The 18,087-nt window shown below is 48.9% G+C and overlaps 1 protein-coding gene and 1 long non-coding RNA gene across 3 annotated transcripts in view; one reads left to right on the forward strand and one right to left on the reverse strand.

Moving 5' to 3' along the window:
- Adamts13 (ADAM metallopeptidase with thrombospondin type 1 motif 13) overlaps positions 1 to 18,087 on the forward strand; it is a 50,304-nt gene that overhangs the window by 11,256 nt on the left and 20,961 nt on the right. The window contains exons 1-11 of one of the 2 annotated variants that reach the window (XM_050155350.1): positions 5,614 to 5,830; positions 6,291 to 6,360; positions 7,991 to 8,139; positions 10,369 to 10,452; positions 10,721 to 10,845; positions 10,966 to 11,112; positions 13,448 to 13,594; positions 14,026 to 14,188; positions 15,585 to 15,689; positions 16,304 to 16,455; positions 16,555 to 16,618. In XM_050155350.1, coding sequence (XP_050011307.1) covers positions 5,714 to 5,830; positions 6,291 to 6,360; positions 7,991 to 8,139; positions 10,369 to 10,452; positions 10,721 to 10,845; positions 10,966 to 11,112; positions 13,448 to 13,594; positions 14,026 to 14,188; positions 15,585 to 15,689; positions 16,304 to 16,455; positions 16,555 to 16,618 — 1,323 coding nt within the window. In that variant the 5' untranslated portion in view covers positions 5,614 to 5,713. Of the gene's footprint in view, positions 1 to 5,613; positions 5,831 to 6,290; positions 6,361 to 7,990; positions 8,140 to 10,368; positions 10,453 to 10,720; positions 10,846 to 10,965; positions 11,113 to 13,447; positions 13,595 to 14,025; positions 14,189 to 15,584; positions 15,690 to 16,303; positions 16,456 to 16,554; positions 16,619 to 18,087 lie in introns of those variants that run through there. The other variant, XM_050155349.1, reaches the window with a different exon arrangement.
- On the reverse strand, positions 1,789 to 5,771 carry LOC126509442 (uncharacterized). Its single transcript, XR_007594151.1, has 3 exons — positions 5,662 to 5,771; positions 4,339 to 4,463; positions 1,789 to 3,564 (listed from the first exon to the last, which is right to left on the reverse strand). It is a non-coding gene; the product is annotated as an uncharacterized lncRNA (long non-coding RNA).

Here is an 18,087-nt window from a genome sequence, read left to right on the forward strand (position 1 = left end):
TTTTATTTATTTATTTTTTGAGACAGGGTTTCTCTGTGGCTTTGGAGCCTGTCCTGGAACTAGCTCTTGTAGACCAGGCTGGTCTCGAACTCACAGAGATCCGCCTGCCTCTGCCTCCCGAGTGCTGGGATTAAAGGCATGCGTCACCACCGCCTGGCTAAGCTAATTAGTTCTTCCTCTTCTTATTTTTCTTTTCTGTTTTTTGTTTGTTTGTTTGGTCAGTTGATTTTTTGAGAAAGGGTTATTCTTAATAGCCCTGGCTGTCTTGACTCACTCTGTAGACCAAACTGACCTCAAACTCAAAGATCTACCTACCTCTGCCTCCTGAGTGCTGGGATTAAAGATGTGTGCCACCACTGCCTGGCAATTGTTTCTTCTTGTATTTTTAGAGTCTTCAGATGTGTCATTAAGTTACAAACATGAGATACCTCTGTACTAGCATTTCATTTGTACTTTAATAAATAAAAGTTGCCCAAGGGTCAGAAAAGTAAAACAACCCCACTGGTCATCCTTACAGACCAGGCGGCAGTGACATACACCATTAATCCCAGTAGCCACACTAGTTTGCCATAGAAACCAGGCAAAGTGCTGCATGCCCTTAATCCCAGAACTAGAGGATTATAAAACAAGAAGAGACAGCTCTCAGGTTCAGACTCATTCTGAGATTCCTGGAGACAGGCTCGCCATTTCAGATTGAGATCAAGGTAAAGCCAATGGCTGGCTGCTTTGCTTTTTTGACCTTCAGGTTGAATCCCAATTTCCATCTCAGAGTTTTATTAATTGTGCTTAATACCGCCATTTATTTTATGTAGGCACTTAGCGCTATGAACTTGCTTGCCTCTTAGGCCTGCCTTCATTATATTTCATAGGTTTGAGTTAGAGTATGTTGTATTTTCATTTTCATTCAATTCTAAAAAGTTTTTAAATTTCCTTTTGATTTCTGTCTTGACCCAATTTCGTTCTGTGGTGAGCCACTCAGCTTCTATGAATTTTTATACTCTATGTCATTTTCTTTGTTGTTGACATTTAGCTTTAATCTTAATGGTCAGATAGAACGCAAGGTGTTATTTAAGGTCACTTATGTATACTATATGGTGGGTATATCTGATTAGTTTGCTGTTGCTTCTCTCCCCCCAGCAGCCACAGTGGTTCTCTGCTCAGCTCACAGCCACTTTTCTGGAGTCTAGCACAGTGCCTTTCTTAGCCTTTGCAGGAGCTCAGATAAATGTACGCCACTTGGATGAATGAGTGGGTGGATCTAGCGGAGGGGCAGAGGCAAAACGCAAATGGGAAAGAGGAGTGCTGAGGGAGCACCACCTCAGAGAGAGGGATTGAAGGTGTGGTCCATCAGTTCAGAGTGCTCCCTGCGCTGCACTCACACGCACAGCCCCGCACGGTGGTAACACACGCACACATAATTCAAGAACAAAAGTTAAAAGCCTAGAAGTTGGAGCAGTGGTTCAATGGTCAAAAGTTCTTCCTGATCTTGCACAAGACTAGCATTTGGGTCCTTGCACCCACACTGGGGATTCAACATCTTCTATGGACTTCTACACTCACATGGTGGTACACATTCAAACAAACAGGCACACATATGCACACAAATAAAAACGAACTAAATATTTTTTCATTTAAAAATACACCTCAAGAAAGCAAGGGGGGGGGGCTGGAGAGAGGTTAAGAGCACTAGCTGCTCTTCCAGAGGTCCTGAATTCATTTCCCAGTGTTGGACTCTGGCGTCCAAACACCAAGAAGGAGTCGCCCCCAGAGACCATCTCACACACTACAGCCGAAGCAAAAGCATGAGGATTTTATTAATTCTGTCATGACAGGGTCCCCCAGCATTCGGGAAGCCGAGGGACCTCGAATAGCTGGTACAGTCTATTTTTAAAGGGGCCACAGAAGCAAGGGGGGTTGTTCTTTGACTATTCTGATTGGCTTATTTGAAAGGGCTATTACCAATAATTGACTGGAGAGCTGTTGCCAGATCAGATGAGGTAAGAGGTCATTTTGACCCCGTTTCCCAGGGGACCGAACCAAAGCATACGTATATGGGTAATTGTTCAGGAACTGAGTACGTGCAAGTGTAGCTGTTAGGTCCTTGGTTCCCAGGGGAGGAGGGGAAGCACTATGGCACAGAGGCTGAGAGGATTCAGAATTGTCAAAAATGGCTTCAGGATTGTCTTAAAGTCTTACAGTCCCTCCTCTTATTTGGTCAAATATCTCAATCTTGAGATATTAGTAAATTTGGAGGACCAATTGGATCTGTACACAGAGATTAACAAACCAGTGTTATAGGCCCATCATAGATCAATAAACTGCCAGATGAGTCTATTCCCTCATATTAGGGAGGTCCTGCTGACAAGCATAGCCAACAAGATTGTGTCAAGCTGGGGTCAGTACTATTTATGGGTGAAAGAGACTAAGTCCTTTTCATTAACCCTCAACCAGGAGACATTGACATTGGTTTTACATCCTCAGGCAGCACAATAAAATATTTTAGCCCCCCCATATTGTTTTTCTCCCCGGACAAACATATCATTTAGAATATTTGCATACAGGATAAAAGTTTTCAGGGGTTTGCTCAGTATCCTCCCAAGAGGCTTTTGCTAAAACATACAGGTCAAAAGTTAGCTGGGGGAACCAGGTATTCAGGGGATGAACTCCAGTGGCTGGCCTTAAGGCTTGCCCAGTCTCAAAGTTTGTCAGGGTCCAGGTTAAGTCCTAAGGTATAAACATCAGGGCAAAGATCAGCAAGCCTGGCAGAACCAGGCCTCCTTGAGAGGATTTTGGGTACACTGAAACTTTCATTTGGAAGGTCCTGGGTCGTCCTGTGGAGGTGTAGGCTTGACGTGAGATGCATGGATCCAGGCTGCAAGATCGTCCACTTTGAGGGCAGTAGGTGTAGGGTCCCTTCCAGCGAGGTTTAAGGTTCTGGGACCGGTGTCTCTGAACATACACAGAATCGCCAACCTGGAGCAGGTGTGAGATTTCCGGGTGCCTGGGCTGGTGTTGGGAGGTGCCAGCAGAGAAGCAGGGAGAGTAGCTTAGTCCAGCGGGCAGCAGCAGGGATAGCTAGGGCCCCTTTAGGGAGGGTCTAGTCTGGCCTGCAGCAGCAGGCTCTGGTCAGATAAATACCATTTTATGTCCCAAGTCCTTCCCGACACCCATGGAGACAGTCCCGCTTCTCGCCCCTAGGAGACAAGTGGGGGAGATGTCTGAACCCCCGTGTCCAAATATTTCCTCCAGGGGAAAATCTTTTGCCAGCCTCCAGGGTCAGCTGTGGGGGATATGTATCTCGGATATCCCAGGAGGCTAGCTCTGCCACTAGTTGACAGAAATCAGGGGTGAGGGCAGGGGTATCAAAGCAAGGACTTGAGGAGGCATGGATTGCAGGTATGAGCGGGCAGCTACTGTTCTGGCTGTGGGTGCTGCAGCTTTTCTCATGTCCCTCCGGATATACCCCAGGCGTCAATTCTGGAATGAATGTGAGATTTCCAGGTGTCAGGGTGGCCAGGGGTCTCTATGCCTGGGCTCGGAGATCTAGAGAGCCTTCAACCGCGCCTGCAGATGGGATTTGTGAGCAAATGGGTCATGAGGGGCCTTAGGAAACTAAGAGGGGGGTCCCCCATATTGGATCTCATAGGGGGTTAGTCCAAGCTGAGACGGGGTGTTAGGTACATATCCTCCCCATAGACGGGCTAAGAGAGGCTGCAGATTTAGCTGGGGAAACAAAGGTCATCATCATTGGGAAGTAATAGTCAGTTGCCTATCACTGAGGCAAAATGTCTGAGGTAATCAACTTTATAAGGAGGGAAGGTTAATTTTAGCCTGTGGCTTAAGTCATAGCTGCTTAGACCTGTAGTGAGTCAGAGAATCACGATAGAAGGATATGACAGAGAAAGGCTGTTTGCCTCATGACCACTAGAAGACCCTGAGCTGGGAAGGAAAGAACTGGTCACCTAGTATCTTTAAAGGCCACAGTCTCAATGACTTAACTTCTTCCCACTATGTCCCATATCTGAAATGGTCCACCAGCTTCTACAGACTTGTGATCAAGCCTCCAGTTGATGGGCCTTCAAGAAACATTTGAGATCTATACAGTCAGGGGTCTCTAGAGGAAGAGAGTGGGTGGCATGAATATATATCACAAAGGGCATTTAGTAGATTGACTTACATGATATGAGCCAGTGTATTAGTCAGGGCTCTCTAGAGGAATAGAATGGAGAGAATCTATCTATCTATCTATCTATCTATCTATCTATCTATCTATCTATCTACCTATCTATCATCTCTCCATATATATCTATCTAAAGGGAATTTGCTAGAGTGACTTACAGGCTGTAGTCCAGCCAGTTCAACAATGGCTGTCTCCCAATGGGAACTCCAAGAATACAGTAGTTGTTCAGTCATGAGGCTGGATGTCTCAGTCAGTCTTGGTCTTCAGTATACACCATCAGAATCTAGAGAATAGAGAGCAAGGACACACAGGCAAAGAGCAAAAGTTTCTTTCTTTCTTTCTTGTCCTTTATATAGGCTACCACGAGAAGATATGACTCAGATTTAGGGTCTTCCTACTTCAAATTATCCAATTAACCAAAACCCCTCACAGAAGTGCCCAGCAACTTGGGTTTTAGTTAATCCCAGATGTAGTCAAGTTGACAACCAAGAAGCTGGATTCTGATGCCATCAAAGGACAGTGGTGGCAGCTGCAGTGGTAGCAGGATGCACGTTCTTATGAGCAAGGAGTGAAAGCTGGTAGGCAAAGACAACTCTGCCCTTTCCTTGGACCTCATTATACCAGGGCTGCTGCTATACTCGATACACAAGTGCTGCCCACTCTGGTGGAAGGTCTTCTCTCGGTTAATCTTCCCAGAAAGTACCCTCAGATTCACCCAGAGATGTGTCTCTTAGTCTACTCCAGATCCAATCTTGCTGACAACTAAGATTATCTCCCCACAACGACCCAAACTGTAATAGGGAACTGGCAGGGTGAAGCGTAGGCAAGAGTGTCTTGGAGCAAGTGAATAAGAAATTCCCAGGAGGTGCAGTGGGATGCCAGGCAGTTGGTGGCAGTGCTTGCAGAGATGTGGGGCCGCTTGCCTGCTCCATGACTCTGCCACCAGGTGCAGGTCAGCTCAGGTGGACAGTGTCAAAATCGTAGAGATGAGGGCAGCGGGGATGAGGTGAGGGCACAGGGTGTCTGCAAGTACAGGGCAGGGAGAGGCACAAACTCTGCCAAGGGTAAAGGGACAGGAGAGCTAGAGAGAGCCTGGGAATGGAGGTGCCAGAGGAAAGGCAGGCCAAGAGGCCAGAGCTGTCGTGTCCTTAGTGCATTGGTCAGTCAGCGATTCCAGCCACCCAGGGCCTGTCACTTCACATGAGCCCACAACCCAAGGGTCCTATCTAGAGCTTGCTCCTGTCCAGACTGAACTGCTAGGCCAGACCCTGCCAGGAGGCTAGGTGTACACAGCAGGAGAGCTTTCCTAGTGCAAGACTTAGTTGGGATGCTCTTCACTGGGAACCATACCAGGCAAGTTCCTAGCAGAACTTGCTGCCTGCCCCATAGCCCTGCCCTGGGAGGAAGATCCATTAGAAGAGTAAACACTGCCTGATGTCCCGCCCAGCCAGCGAGTAAAGTCTGTCACATTCCACACTAACCAGACTCCCAGTCACCAGGGCCCCATCCAGCCATCCACTGCCTTTCCTAAGGATGAGCCAGCTTGGCCTATCGGTGACACGCCAAACGTTTCATGCTGCCAGTATCCGAGGAGCCCTCACGGGTGCCTTCTTCATTCTGAGCTGCTGCGGGCTCTCTGATTTCCAGAAGGTGGGATTACATGAGTCCTGGTGTTGGCATCACCTGGGAGATGGGGCTGCCAAAGCTCATGGGTGGAGTGGTTGTGGTCTCTCTGCTGGCAGAAAAGGAAATTTGATTACTCTGGTGAAGATGACAGGCTCTGTTTTGTTGCAGATCTCCGTGGACCTCTCTCCTCTCCTCCATGACGAGGCATGATTCCCTCATTCTCTGTCCGTATATCTCCCGTCATCCTCTCTCCCTTGGTCTTGTCTCCTTTCTCCTTCTCCTCCATGTCTTGTTTGTTTGTTTGTTTGTTTTTTGTTTTTCGAGACAGGGTTTCTCTGTAGCTTTGGAGCCTGTCCTGGAACTAGCTCTGTAGACCAGGCTGGTCTCGAACTCACAGAGATCCACCTGCCTCTACCTCCCAAGTGCTGGGATTAAAGGCGTGCGCCACCATCGTCCAGCTCCTCCATGTCTTTTTATTTTGCAGAGTTTTCTTCAAGATCGGGAACCCAAGGAGGCATCCTCTAACTTTGGGCACCATGCTGCTGCATTCACAGGTAGCTGTCTTGACGTCCTCTTGAGCCTTGGGTGAGGGTTTAAGGGAGTTTTCACTGAGTCAATGCCCTGAGGGTACTGGTAGCCCTGGACACATGAGGTCAGAGAAGCTTTGCGTCTCTCTGTTAATTAGCTTCACTGCTTCCGGCCAACTTGATAAAAAACTGTTTTCCGGTGTTCTGGCTGCCCTGGAATCCTGACTCCAGGCTTCTGTTTAGTATCACAAGGGAGGGGGCGTCCATCGGCTGGCCTCTTTGGCCTGTGGCTGGCCTTTGCAGGGCTGGCTGAGTTTCAGGAACTTGTCACTTCTGGTCATAGTTGTAAATATTTATTCTTTCTTTGGGAACAAGGTAGGTGCCAGGCCAAGCAACTCTGGCTCCTGTCCTGTAGGTCTCCTCATGGTAAAGGCTTTCCCATGACCTATGACCCTGTCTCTCAGGATGCCATCCCTTTTCCCAGAAGAGCAGTTGGTGATTTGATTAAAACCAAGGTTGGGGGATGGACTGTGGAGCTAGCTCACTTGGTAAAGCGCTTCTGTGGAAACATGAAGACCCGAGTTCTAGTCCCAGCATCCATATAAAAAAGCTGGGCATGGTAGCCCACGTTTCTATTCCCGTGCTGAACAGAGGCAGAGCACAGTGTGCATCCTCCCCAGACCACAGAAAAACTGGTCACAGTGGTACATCTCATCCTTTCTATCCTGCTCACGAGTCAGGAAAATTCCTGGGACTTGCTGGCCAGACAACCTTGCCTAATTGATGAGCCTTGAGTCTCAGTGAGAAATCTTATCTTAAAAAACAAGGTGGGTGGCTTTTGAAGTTGACTTCCAGCCTCCATCAACATCACACAGACACTGGCAAGATGGGGCTAGCAGTCAGGGTGTAGAGGGTTGGGGTGTCCTTCTGCCTGCACCTGGTTTTCCTGTGGCCTAGGTGGGATACACACTGTCTGGATCCTCGGGTCCTCCTAACTCTGGGCTCCTGAAGGGCTAGGACGATGTCACCTGGGCTCCTAGTCCTTCTGTACTCCAGAAGACAGTGAGCACTGCAGGACTCCTGTGGTCCAGGGAGCAGAGGTGTTCGCCTTCCTGTTGGCTTATTTACGGAACACCTATTTCAAGGCTGAGACTGTTTTGCTAAGAACTGATCAAGCCCCGAGGCAAGATCTGAAGACAGTAGACAACTTGCAGTCCACTCACTCTGGAGCCTGAAAGAGCAGGGTTCTAATGCAGGACCCTGTCTCCACAGGCCTTTATTCCTCCCCACTTCTCACCCAAGAGAGAATTCTCAACTCCTTAGTTTAGCAGGAGAGTCCCAGATGGGACGGGCCGGGGAAAGGGAAGTGGGTCTTGACTCTTGTGGTGCCTCAATTAACTAAGGCCCTGCTCTGCTTTGTCTGTGAGAGCAGCCTTGGGGAGCCATACTGTGGGGTCCTAGGAGAACTCTTCTTTTTCTTTTCAGCCTGAACTGGGCCTTCTGCCCACTCCCTCACCACCTTCCTCAGGCTGAGAACTGGGTCCTGGGAGGGGACATGAAATTGTCCTTTTGACTTCCAGGAGTAGCTACCCCATTTCTGTTAGCTTCCCAGCACTTGTTTTTCAAAACCTTTGTCCTCATCCTTCTCCCCGTCTAGGCCGTCCTTCCTCTCTCCTCCAGAGACTGAGATGGAGGAGGACTTTGCGGGACATTCTGCACCTGGAACTGCTGGTAGCTGTGGGTCCCGACGTCCACCAGGCTCACCGGGAGGACACAGAACGCTATGTGCTCACCAACCTCAATATTGTGAGTGGTGGTGGGCTGGCAATGGCTGGTACAGGAAGGTGGGCTCAGGGTCTCTGGTGGGTCTGTGGGCTCTCTCTCTCTCTCTCTCTCTCTCTCTCTGAGCCTCTGGACATAATGTCCCACTCTCGGGGCTTGTGACCAAAAGTCAGTACATTTGAACTCGCATAGAAGCTGAGGGTCTGCCGGAGCTCATGGCCCTAAAGAGAAAAGGAGGTCACTGCTGTCTTCTTCTCTTATCTCCACTACAACAGAATTGAGCAAAGTCAGGGAATCCCTGTCAATACCAGACTCCTCCCCACAGTCCCTCAGTTCTGCCCCAGTCTCATGTGGCCAACAGTGAGAGCAGACTGCACACACTGCTCTCTCTTCAGAGGCACAGGGCAGATGAGCACTCCAGGTGTGAACAGATGCTATTCTGCCTGAAGATGTGAGGCTCTCTTTCTCAGGCACCTCCTCCCTGTGATCTGATGGTTGGGAGAGCAGAGGCATCTCACACCATTAACCCTTATGTCAGAATGGCAATGTGTCAGCCAAGGCACAAGCAGTATCCAGCTTCCATCAGCGAGGACATGAGATACTGCACCGACATCCATACAGTGCACACAAGACATATGTGTGATAAGACAGTTCCAGACCTTCAGGAATTCACACTGTACCAATAGCATTCGTGAGCATTCATGTGGTGTCACCAGACCCAATGCAAAGAGAGCGATTGGGTCCATTTGCTGGAGCAGTGTCTTCAAAATAATGATGAACTAAGCTGGGTGTGGTAGCAGACACTATCAGCCCAGCATCCAGACTCAGACGGGAAGGTTATAAGTTTGAGACCAGTTTGGTCTTATTGGGCTGTCCTAAAAAGAGGAGAAGAAAGGAAGGAAGGAAGGAAGGAAGGAAGGAAGGAAGGAAGGAAGGAAGGAAGGAAGGAAGGAAGGAGAAAAGAGATGGCTCAACAGGTGAAGGTGCTTGCCACCAAACATGACAACCTGAATTTAACCCAGACCCCACACGGTGGAAGGAGACAGCCAATTCCTGAAATCTTTCCTTTGACTTCCATATGTGTGTACATACGCTACCAAAAGTGTAAAACAATTTTTTAAAATCTGATGAACTGACTCTAGGAACCAGTTCCGGCCAGTGACTGACAGCCCCAGCAGTCTCCTCTTCCTCTCCCAGGCCTGCCACAGAGATTGGGATGGGAAGGGAGTCATGAAGAAATCCTGGGTGGCTCTGGGACAGCATTTGGTCCCAGTCACTGTCACTTTCTCTCGGACAGCTCAGGCGTCAGCCTGATCACCCTTTTCAGGCCAAAGGAAAAGTCCTCTCTGAATCCACCTCACCAGTCTCAGGGCCAAAGGTGGTCCGTCTGCCACCACGCTGTCTACCCAGACCTTCCCTCCCACTTACAGGCGTGGTCTAATTCCAGAGAAACCTGTGTAGGCTTGTAGTCTAAAAATCCCCGAGGTGGTGGTTTTTCAATGAAACGATTCCTTATACAAATTGGAAACTATTGTCTTTAAAATTTGGGGTTCCTCCCTCCAATTTTAAGTTGCCAAACCCAGGTTCCCTTGAGTTATTCACATGCCATTAGAATAGGGATTCTCAATCTATGGGTCATGACCCCTTTGGGGAGGGGATCAAACAACCCTTTTACAGGGATTGCCTGAGACCATTGGAAAACACAGATATTTACATTATGATTAATAAAGTAGCAAAATGACAGTTATGAAGTAACAGTGAAATAATTTTATGGCTGGGGGTCACCACAACATGAGGAACTGTATTGAAGGGTCGGAGCATTAGGAATGGTGGGAACCATTGATCAGGTGGTACCTGAAACAGAGTATCTAGTTTTATTCCCCATATCTGCTAGCCAGCAAGGCTTGATCTCCACCTTATAAAACGGGAAGCCTGTAAGGAAACTGAGGCTTAGTGATTGGTGACCTGAGCCTATAGCTAGGAAGAGGCAGAGTTTAGATTCATATTCTGGCCCCCAGTCAGCTCTTTCTGTTAGTTGGCCTTCCTAAGGCATGAGCTAGAGAGCCACCCATAGGCATGAGGCCTAGAGGCTCCTCTTACAGTCTACAATTGGCTTCCAGCACACAGACAAGATTTTCCACAGCCCCTAGCCTCCACGGGGCACCCTCTTTACCACTGGTCCTGCCACTGGGGCTCCTGGACCGACTCTGAGCACGTGTGTTGCCTTACTCTCTCTGCTGTTGCCTTCTGCAGGGGTCAGAGCTCCTGAGGGACCCATCCCTGGGGGCTCGGTTCCAGGTGCACCTGGTGAAGCTGATCATTCTCTCTGACTGGGAGGTGGGTACAACCCCTAACTCTGTGTTCTTCATTCTTTTCCTGAAGAACTGGTAGGGGGTGGTAGGGGGGTGGTAGGGGGTGGTAACTGTGGGGCTCAGCTGTGTGGATGGCTCTCCCGAAGCTTTTCAGAGCCTCGGTTTCTCCATCGGTCACATGGGGTAGCAATAGGATTATTATAATGTGAACCAACTGAGAAGCACGTTGGCAACAGTCAGCACCATTCCTTGGTACCACTTCCGCAGAGACAGGCTCTTTGGTTGCTTCCTAGAGTACTCCAAATATCACGACCAACATCACCTCATCCCTGATGAGTGTTTGTGAGTGGAGCCAGGCAATCAACCCCCACGATGACCAGGATCCTAGTCATGCTGACCTGATTCTCTATATAACCAGGTAACTGAGATGCCCACGGGGTGCTGCTTGCTTAGGTGGGCTGCCTATGACCTTCCCTTCTTTCTGCACCAGCAGCGTGGCTGGTGGAGCTTTCCATATGATTCTTTTTCTCTCATCAAGGTTTGACCTGGAATTGCCTGATGGTAACAAGCAGGTTCGGGGGGTCACCCAACTGGGAGGTGCCTGCTCCCTATCCTGGAGCTGCCTCATCACTGAGGACACTGGCTTCGACCTAGGGATCACCATTGCTCATGAGATTGGGCACAGGTATGTGGCCTCACCAGCTATCCGCAGACTGGTCAGATAGCTGGTGTAAGTCCCAATGTGGAGGGCTGTGGCCTAGGCAGTCAGTAAACTTTTTCAGAGTCTGTCAGAAACTTATATTCTGAACCCACGTGGCTTGGCAGGGAAAAGCTGAGGCTTCCTGATTACTGAGTTGCTGGAAGCAAATTGCTGTTATTCTTCGTGTCTCTCGCCCCTCCATTCCTCTTCCTCCTATAGGTTTATCAGGGACCACCATTTGTATTCCGCTGGCCGGAATACTGAGTGATTAACAAACTCTTCTTTTCCAAATGAACAAACAGCCGGGTGGCGGTGGAGCACGCCTTTAATCCTAACACTCGGGAGGCAGTGGCAGGAGGATCTCTGTAAGTTCAGGGCCAGCCTGGTCTACAAAATGAGTTCCAGTACAGCCAGAGCTGCAGCACAGAGAAACCGCGTCTTGAAAAAAAAAAATAAACAACCACCACAACAACAAAACTGAACAAACAGCAGTTAGAAAATAATTTAATTTTTAAAATTTAAAAAAGTGTGTATATGTGTATGGATGTATGTGTGTGTGTATGTATGTGTGTATATGTGTGTATGTGTGTGGTGTGTAAGATATGGGGTGAGGGTCATGCCACAGTATGCATGTAAAAGTCGGAGAACAACTTTGTGGAACTGGTTCTCACTTTTACTCAGGTTCTGAGCTCAGGTCATTACACTTGTGCAACTAGTGCCTTCACCCGCTGAGCCAGTCAGAAAATAAGTCTTGTAGGAAATTCCAATAAAGAAAAAAACTAAAGATTAACCTAAGTCCTTCCATGTCGTAGTTACTGTTCTAATGCTGTGAAGAGACATTGTGACCATGGGAACACTTATAAAAGAAAGCATTTAACTGGGGTCTGGCTTACAGTTTCAGAGGGTTAGTCCATGGTCATTAGTCCATGCAGGGAGTGTGGCAACACACAGGCAGGCGTGGTGCTGCAGCAATAGCTGAGAACTTTATATCTTGATTCACAGGCAGGCAAGCAGAGAGAGGGAGACACTGGGCCTGGCATGGACTTTTGGAACCTCAAAGTCCACCTCCAGACCCACACATCTTCCAAGGACATAGCTTCTCTTAAAAGTCCATACTTCCTAATCTTTCCAAACAGTGCACCAATAAACATAATAATATATGGTGGGGGTAGGGACTTTTCTCATTTAAACTACCACACACCACTTACAGAAATGTCTCTTTGGAGTTATATTTAATTTTGTTCATTAATGCACACACACCAAGCTTGTGGAATACATTGTTATTTTGATTCTATTGTGATTTTTAAGACAGGGCCTCACATGGTTGCTTAGCAATCTGTCAAATGCTGGGTAGGATTACAGGTATTTGTTACCAGTCCACATAACTCTTGCCTTTTAAGTAGCTATACAACCCAAACATTTCTCAGCTCACAGGTCTCTTATATTTTGTTCCATTTTGTTTTGTATATACCACAACTTAATCTCCTCTGGTTGGGCAGCTAGGGTGTTTCTGAGCCCTTGCTGCTGCGTGTATTGTGTATTCTTGTGGGCAAATCTTTATTCCTGTGTATTATCAATTTATTTAGAGTGACATGTTTCTTTTCTTGTTGATTTTTAGGATTTTTTAAGTTAGGCAAATAAAGTCCAATTGTTGTAAAAATGTCAAATGATATGGAAATTTACAGAGTGAAAAAAAAGAAAGTTTGCCTCCTGATAGCCCACCTTCCCTCTGAAGTGGTGTGGGCTCCTGGGGGTGGAAGCCAGGCTCTCCAGATCTCCCAGAGGACCTGACCCCAGCAGCTCCTCCACTGCCCCACCCCCAGCCTCTTAGGCTCCTAGGGTCTGCTCTGCTTGAAGTGCGGGGATATTCAGGCATTGCCTGAAAATAATCCACTACCTAGGAACAGAAAGGAAAACAGCAGCAGCTCCTGGGCTTCTAAACCATAAGACAGTTGCAGTGTGGATAGTTTTCCCAAAGCTGAACACACCCAGACCATCAGCCACCAAAGGGCAACCTGCTGGCTCCCAGGCCTCTACCTGGTTCCCAGTTCCCATCTTTACACCCCAGACTTGTATCCGTGGATTAGGTCAGTTAGTCTACAGTCAAAGCATTTTGCTATTTCTTAGCTAAAGGAGGAAAGAGCCACCCTGCTGGACCAGCTCTCCTCCCCTCCTCATATAGATGGGAAACTGAGGCAGGGCCTCCAGGACTCCTTCTGTTGGACTGACTTAGCTAGTAGCAGGGTCCAGGTCCAGGGGACACAAAGGTGGTCCTGGCCCAGCCCCAGCTGGTTTCTCTCGGAGTTTCTTCTCCCCACAGCTTCGGCCTGGATCACGATGGTACTCCAGGCACTGGCAGCACCTGTGAGGGCAGTGGTCATGTGATGGCATCTGATGGTGCAATGCCTGCTGGAGGGGCCCTAGAGTGGTCTGCCTGTAGCCAAAGGCAGCTGCGGCACCTGCTCAGGTACAGCCTCCACCTAGACAGTGCTGGCTGTCACTCTCATCCTGCACAGCAACCTTTACCCCAGCCCACTCTGCTGCCATTGCTTCCTGTCCCAGAGCCCACTCTGCTCCCCAGTCGGTTCCTCCATCCCTTCCCATCCCTCCTCCGTCATTCTTTTCCACTTCCCTGAACTCGCTCCTCTATTCCATCCCACCCCGGGCCCATCCTCAATTGCCCCCTTGTTCTCTACCTCTCCTACCTTCTACTTCCACCCTTTCATGCCAGGCCATTTCTGACCTTACCCATCCTTTTTCAGCCCTCCTTGTGCTCCAATCTACATCCATCTCTGCTGGGTCTCTACCCAGCTAACAGGCCCCAACCCCACATCTGCTCTTTTGTCCTGATTTCACTGGTGTCCACCCAGGTCTTGAGCCCTGCCTGATCTGTCACAGCACAGGGCGAATGCACTGCTTCCGGGACCCGCCTGGGATGCAGTCAGGACCTTCACGGCACCAGCTTGTGGCACAGCCTGGCCTCTACTACAGTGCAGATGATCAGTGCCGTGTGGCTTTTGGCTCTGGGGCTGTCGCCTGCACCTTCTCCAGGGAGGGTCTGGTAAGTCCCACCCTTCACTAACACCCAGTCTCACTACACCCTACTCACTGGCCCCTGGTACAATGACCCCACCTGCTGGGTGCCAGGCACAGCCGAGGACCACACCAGGCCTCACTTGGTTTAACGTGCACAGCTTACAGCCAGCAGTTATGTACCTGATCTTGTCTAATGCTGTGTTCAGTGTATCGTGAAATAAGAAACGAGTGCGCACGCATGTGTGAGCGTGCCACAGTACATTAGTGAAGATGGAGGACTCTGCAGGGTGGACTCTCTCCTCCCATCCTTGGTTCTAGGGATTAAGCTCAGGTTTAGGTTTGCGTTCTGATCACTTTTACCCATCTCCCCCCTCCTCTTGGAAGAATTAAATATTTTTTAACTAAGTCCCCACAGTTTTGTTTGACTGTGACTTACAGATTATGTAGTGTTTCCTGGCACAAAGGCATCTAACCTTTGGGGCTGGGCTCAGCATAAGGGCTTCCAGGAGGGGAGGCCTCCAGGCTCCCCACAGAGTAGGAATGTGGCAAAAGGAAAGGGCAGGGTCCCCCAATTCAGACTTCCTGCCTGGATCTTCCCCCCTTTGCCGGGGGGGGGGGGCCCTTTCCTTCTTCCCTTCCTCCCTCCCTCCTTCCCTCCCTCCCTCCCTCCCTCCACAAAAGCATTAAGAATTGTGTTTAGGGGCTGAGGATGCAATTTAGTAGGTAAAGTGGTTGCTCTCCTGGCATATCCAAAACCCCAAATTTGGCCTTGGGCCACACAAACTGGCTGTGGTGGCACATACCTGTAATCCCAGAACTCTGAAGGTAGAGACAGAAGAATCAGAAGTCAAGGCCATCCTTGGCTAGATAGGGAATTCAAGGCTAGCCTGGGATACAGATGTAGTATTTTAAAAAATATTTTTAAAAGTATTTTTGTAAAATGCAAAAAACCCTCTGAATTATTATGCTTATAATCCATGTTAGGATGCTTGTTTTTTCTTTTCTTTTTAAATGATTTATTTTTATTTTATGTACATTGGTGTTTTGTATGTGTGTTTGTCTGTCGGAGGGTGTCAGATCTTCTGAAACTGGAGTTAGACATCTGTGAGCTGTCATGTGGGTGCTGAGAATTAAAACAGGGTCCTCTGGAAGAGCAGCCAATGTTCTTAACTGCTGAGCCACCTCTTCAGCCCCAGAATGCTTATTTTTATTTAAAAGCTTATTTTTCTTTTCTGTTTGTAAATATTAAGACATTTTCATGCCCCTAGAGTGTGATGATGGCCCTGGCAAGGGCCATCCCTGCTTCTGATTGACAAGTCAGTCGGCTGTGGTTTGTTCTCCCGGATGGCGGGGCATTGACTGGTCTGGAAGGGACACTAAGCAGGCTACCTCTCAGTGGACCACCTGTCCACCTCTCTTAGGATGTATGCCAGGCTCTATCCTGCCACACAGACCCACTGGACCACAGCAGCTGCAGCCGGCTCCTTGTTCCTCTCCTGGATGGGACAGAATGCGGTGTGGAGAAGGTTAGAGTGGTGTGAAGGATGGAGAGAGAGACTGTGTCTATGGGGGGGAGAGGAGAGCTTTCCCTGAGTAGGGTCTCATTGAACTCTCACTCCAAGGCACCGGACCACTCCCATTCTCCAGCCCTCTCTCATACAGAAATGAATTTGTTGAGTGACAGCAAGGTCCAAGCATCCCCACTCAGACTGCCCTTGCCTTCACTGCCTGAACCATCTCTTTGGGGTTAAGTTCCCCTTTCCACCGGGTACCTTCCTCTGTTGGCAGCCTGCTGTCTTCCCAAATAGAATGGGATGTGATTGTGCCCAATGTGGGAGGTCCCTCTGTGGAGGGCACCTGTGGACGAGGTATCTGTATGCTTCAGGAGGTCTCTATGTCTACTGGGAGATCCTGCGTGTAGCACTTATGTACTGTTGGGGTTCTTCCTGCCAGTGAGATCCCTGTGTGTGTTAGGATTCTAATGAGGAACATTGTTCCTGTGTTGGAAGTCTCTATGTGTGATGGGGAACTTTGTGTTCTGGAGGGTCCCTGGGGTGTTAGCGATCCTGTGCATGCTAGCCACATCCTACGTGTGTTGGGTCCCTGTGGGAGAGGGAGACAGAGTTGCCCTGCTTTACAGTGGTGCTCCAAGGCTCGCTGCCGCTCCCTAGCAGAGCTAACCCCTGTGGCAGCAGTACATGGACACTGGTCTAGCTGGGGGCCCTATAGTTCTTGTTCTCGTTCCTGTGGAGGAGGTGTGGTCACCAGGAGACGGTGGTGCAACAATCCCAGGTACCTACAGAGGGCTTCCCCGCAGGGAGGGCAGTTGCACCCCATTCTCTAGTTGCAGCCGGGATCACCTTCCCCCTTTTGTTTTGTGGGCATTTCCAGGCCTGCCTTTGGGGGACGTCCATGTGTGGGTGAGGACCTCCAGGCTACGATGTGCAACTCACAGGTAGGCTGGACTCCTAGAGGGGAGGCGGATAGGAGTTAGCCATCAGAATGGCTGACCCGTGGGCTCATGCCTCCCTTTGCTAACCCGTGGGGGCTTAGCAAAGCCCCCATGTGTTTGCTTCCCTCCCAGAGTATCTATTCACCTTTGAGATAACATCTCTGTGCTGAGAACTGACTCTGGGAGTGGCCCCTGAGCACACAGTGAGAACTTCATTCAGACACTGATGTGAAACGCTTCTTGTTTAGTCAGCCCTTTCAAAGTTCACAGCGCAGAGGCACTGAGCACACTGGGAGTGCTGTTCCAAACTTCATCCCCGAGGAATAGCCCACACCAGTGAGCAGTCTCCCCTTCCCACCCTAGCAGCTCCAAGCTGCGTTCTCTCTCCTGCATCTACTTATTCTGAACACCTCATGTACACACCGCCATGCAGGAGCCAGCTCCTTTGACACAGTATGACATTTTTCAGTGTTGTACCATGAGTCAATACTTCCTTTCCTTTCGGGGACAGGAGAACAGTCCATGATTCGACCAGAGTGCTTTTGCTTTTCTGTCATCATTTCTAATGTTGGGTCATTTGTACTTTTTGACTACAGTGAACCCAGTTGCTGTCAATGAGTTGACTTTAGTTGGCTTGAGTTTTCTGTGACAAAACACCATGGGCAGAGTAATTTATCGACAACAGAAATTGATTTCTTATGATTCTGGAAGTCCAAGATAAGGTGCTGCACTTGGTGTCCAATTCCCAGATGGTTCCTGTTGCCCTGTTCTCCAGAAGCTTGGAATACATGGTCCTCACATGGTAGAGGGGACAAAAGTAACAGAAGTCCTACAACAGAGCCTCCAGCCCTTTCATAAGAGTCCAGTCCTAATTATTCAGGCAGAGTTCTTGAGCCCTCGTCACCTCTCAAGGCCACACCTCTTGGGATCCTGAGCATCCATGGATTTTGGAAAACCACAACAATGCCTAAAACTGGGATTTCTGCTTGTATAGAAATCCTATGCTTAACTTAGACTTTTCCCTCTTTCTGGAAGGTCATGTTTATCTTTTCCAAGTGTGTTTCTGCATGTGTGCACGACTGTGTGTACTCATTCACGTTGTGTATTTACCTTTGAAGGCCACGGTAGGGTGTGGGATCACCCGGAGTTACAGGTAAATCACCTGGCATGACTGGCAGCCGAACTTGAGTCCTCCACAAGAGCAGCCAAGTCTGTCTAACTGCTGAGTCATCTCTCCAGACCCCTCCCCATTTTTTTGAAACTGGATCTATCTAGCCTGGCTGTTCTGGAACTCATTATAGATCAGGCTGGACTTGAACTAACAGAGACCCACCTGCTTCTGCATCCCAGCATAACATAGCTTTAAGTTAACAAACTGTTTCTCTTCACACGGGGGCCATGTTTCCATTTTTACCAACAGTGTGTTAGGGTTCCAGTGTCTCCGTGTCCTCTCCTGCACGTGGGTTTTCAGT

Source organism: Alexandromys fortis, unplaced genomic scaffold, assembly GCF_014885135.2.
Source record: "Alexandromys fortis isolate MF-2015 unplaced genomic scaffold, M_Fortis_MF-2015_v1.1 scaffold_72, whole genome shotgun sequence".
NCBI lineage: Eukaryota > Metazoa > Chordata > Mammalia > Rodentia > Cricetidae > Alexandromys > Alexandromys fortis.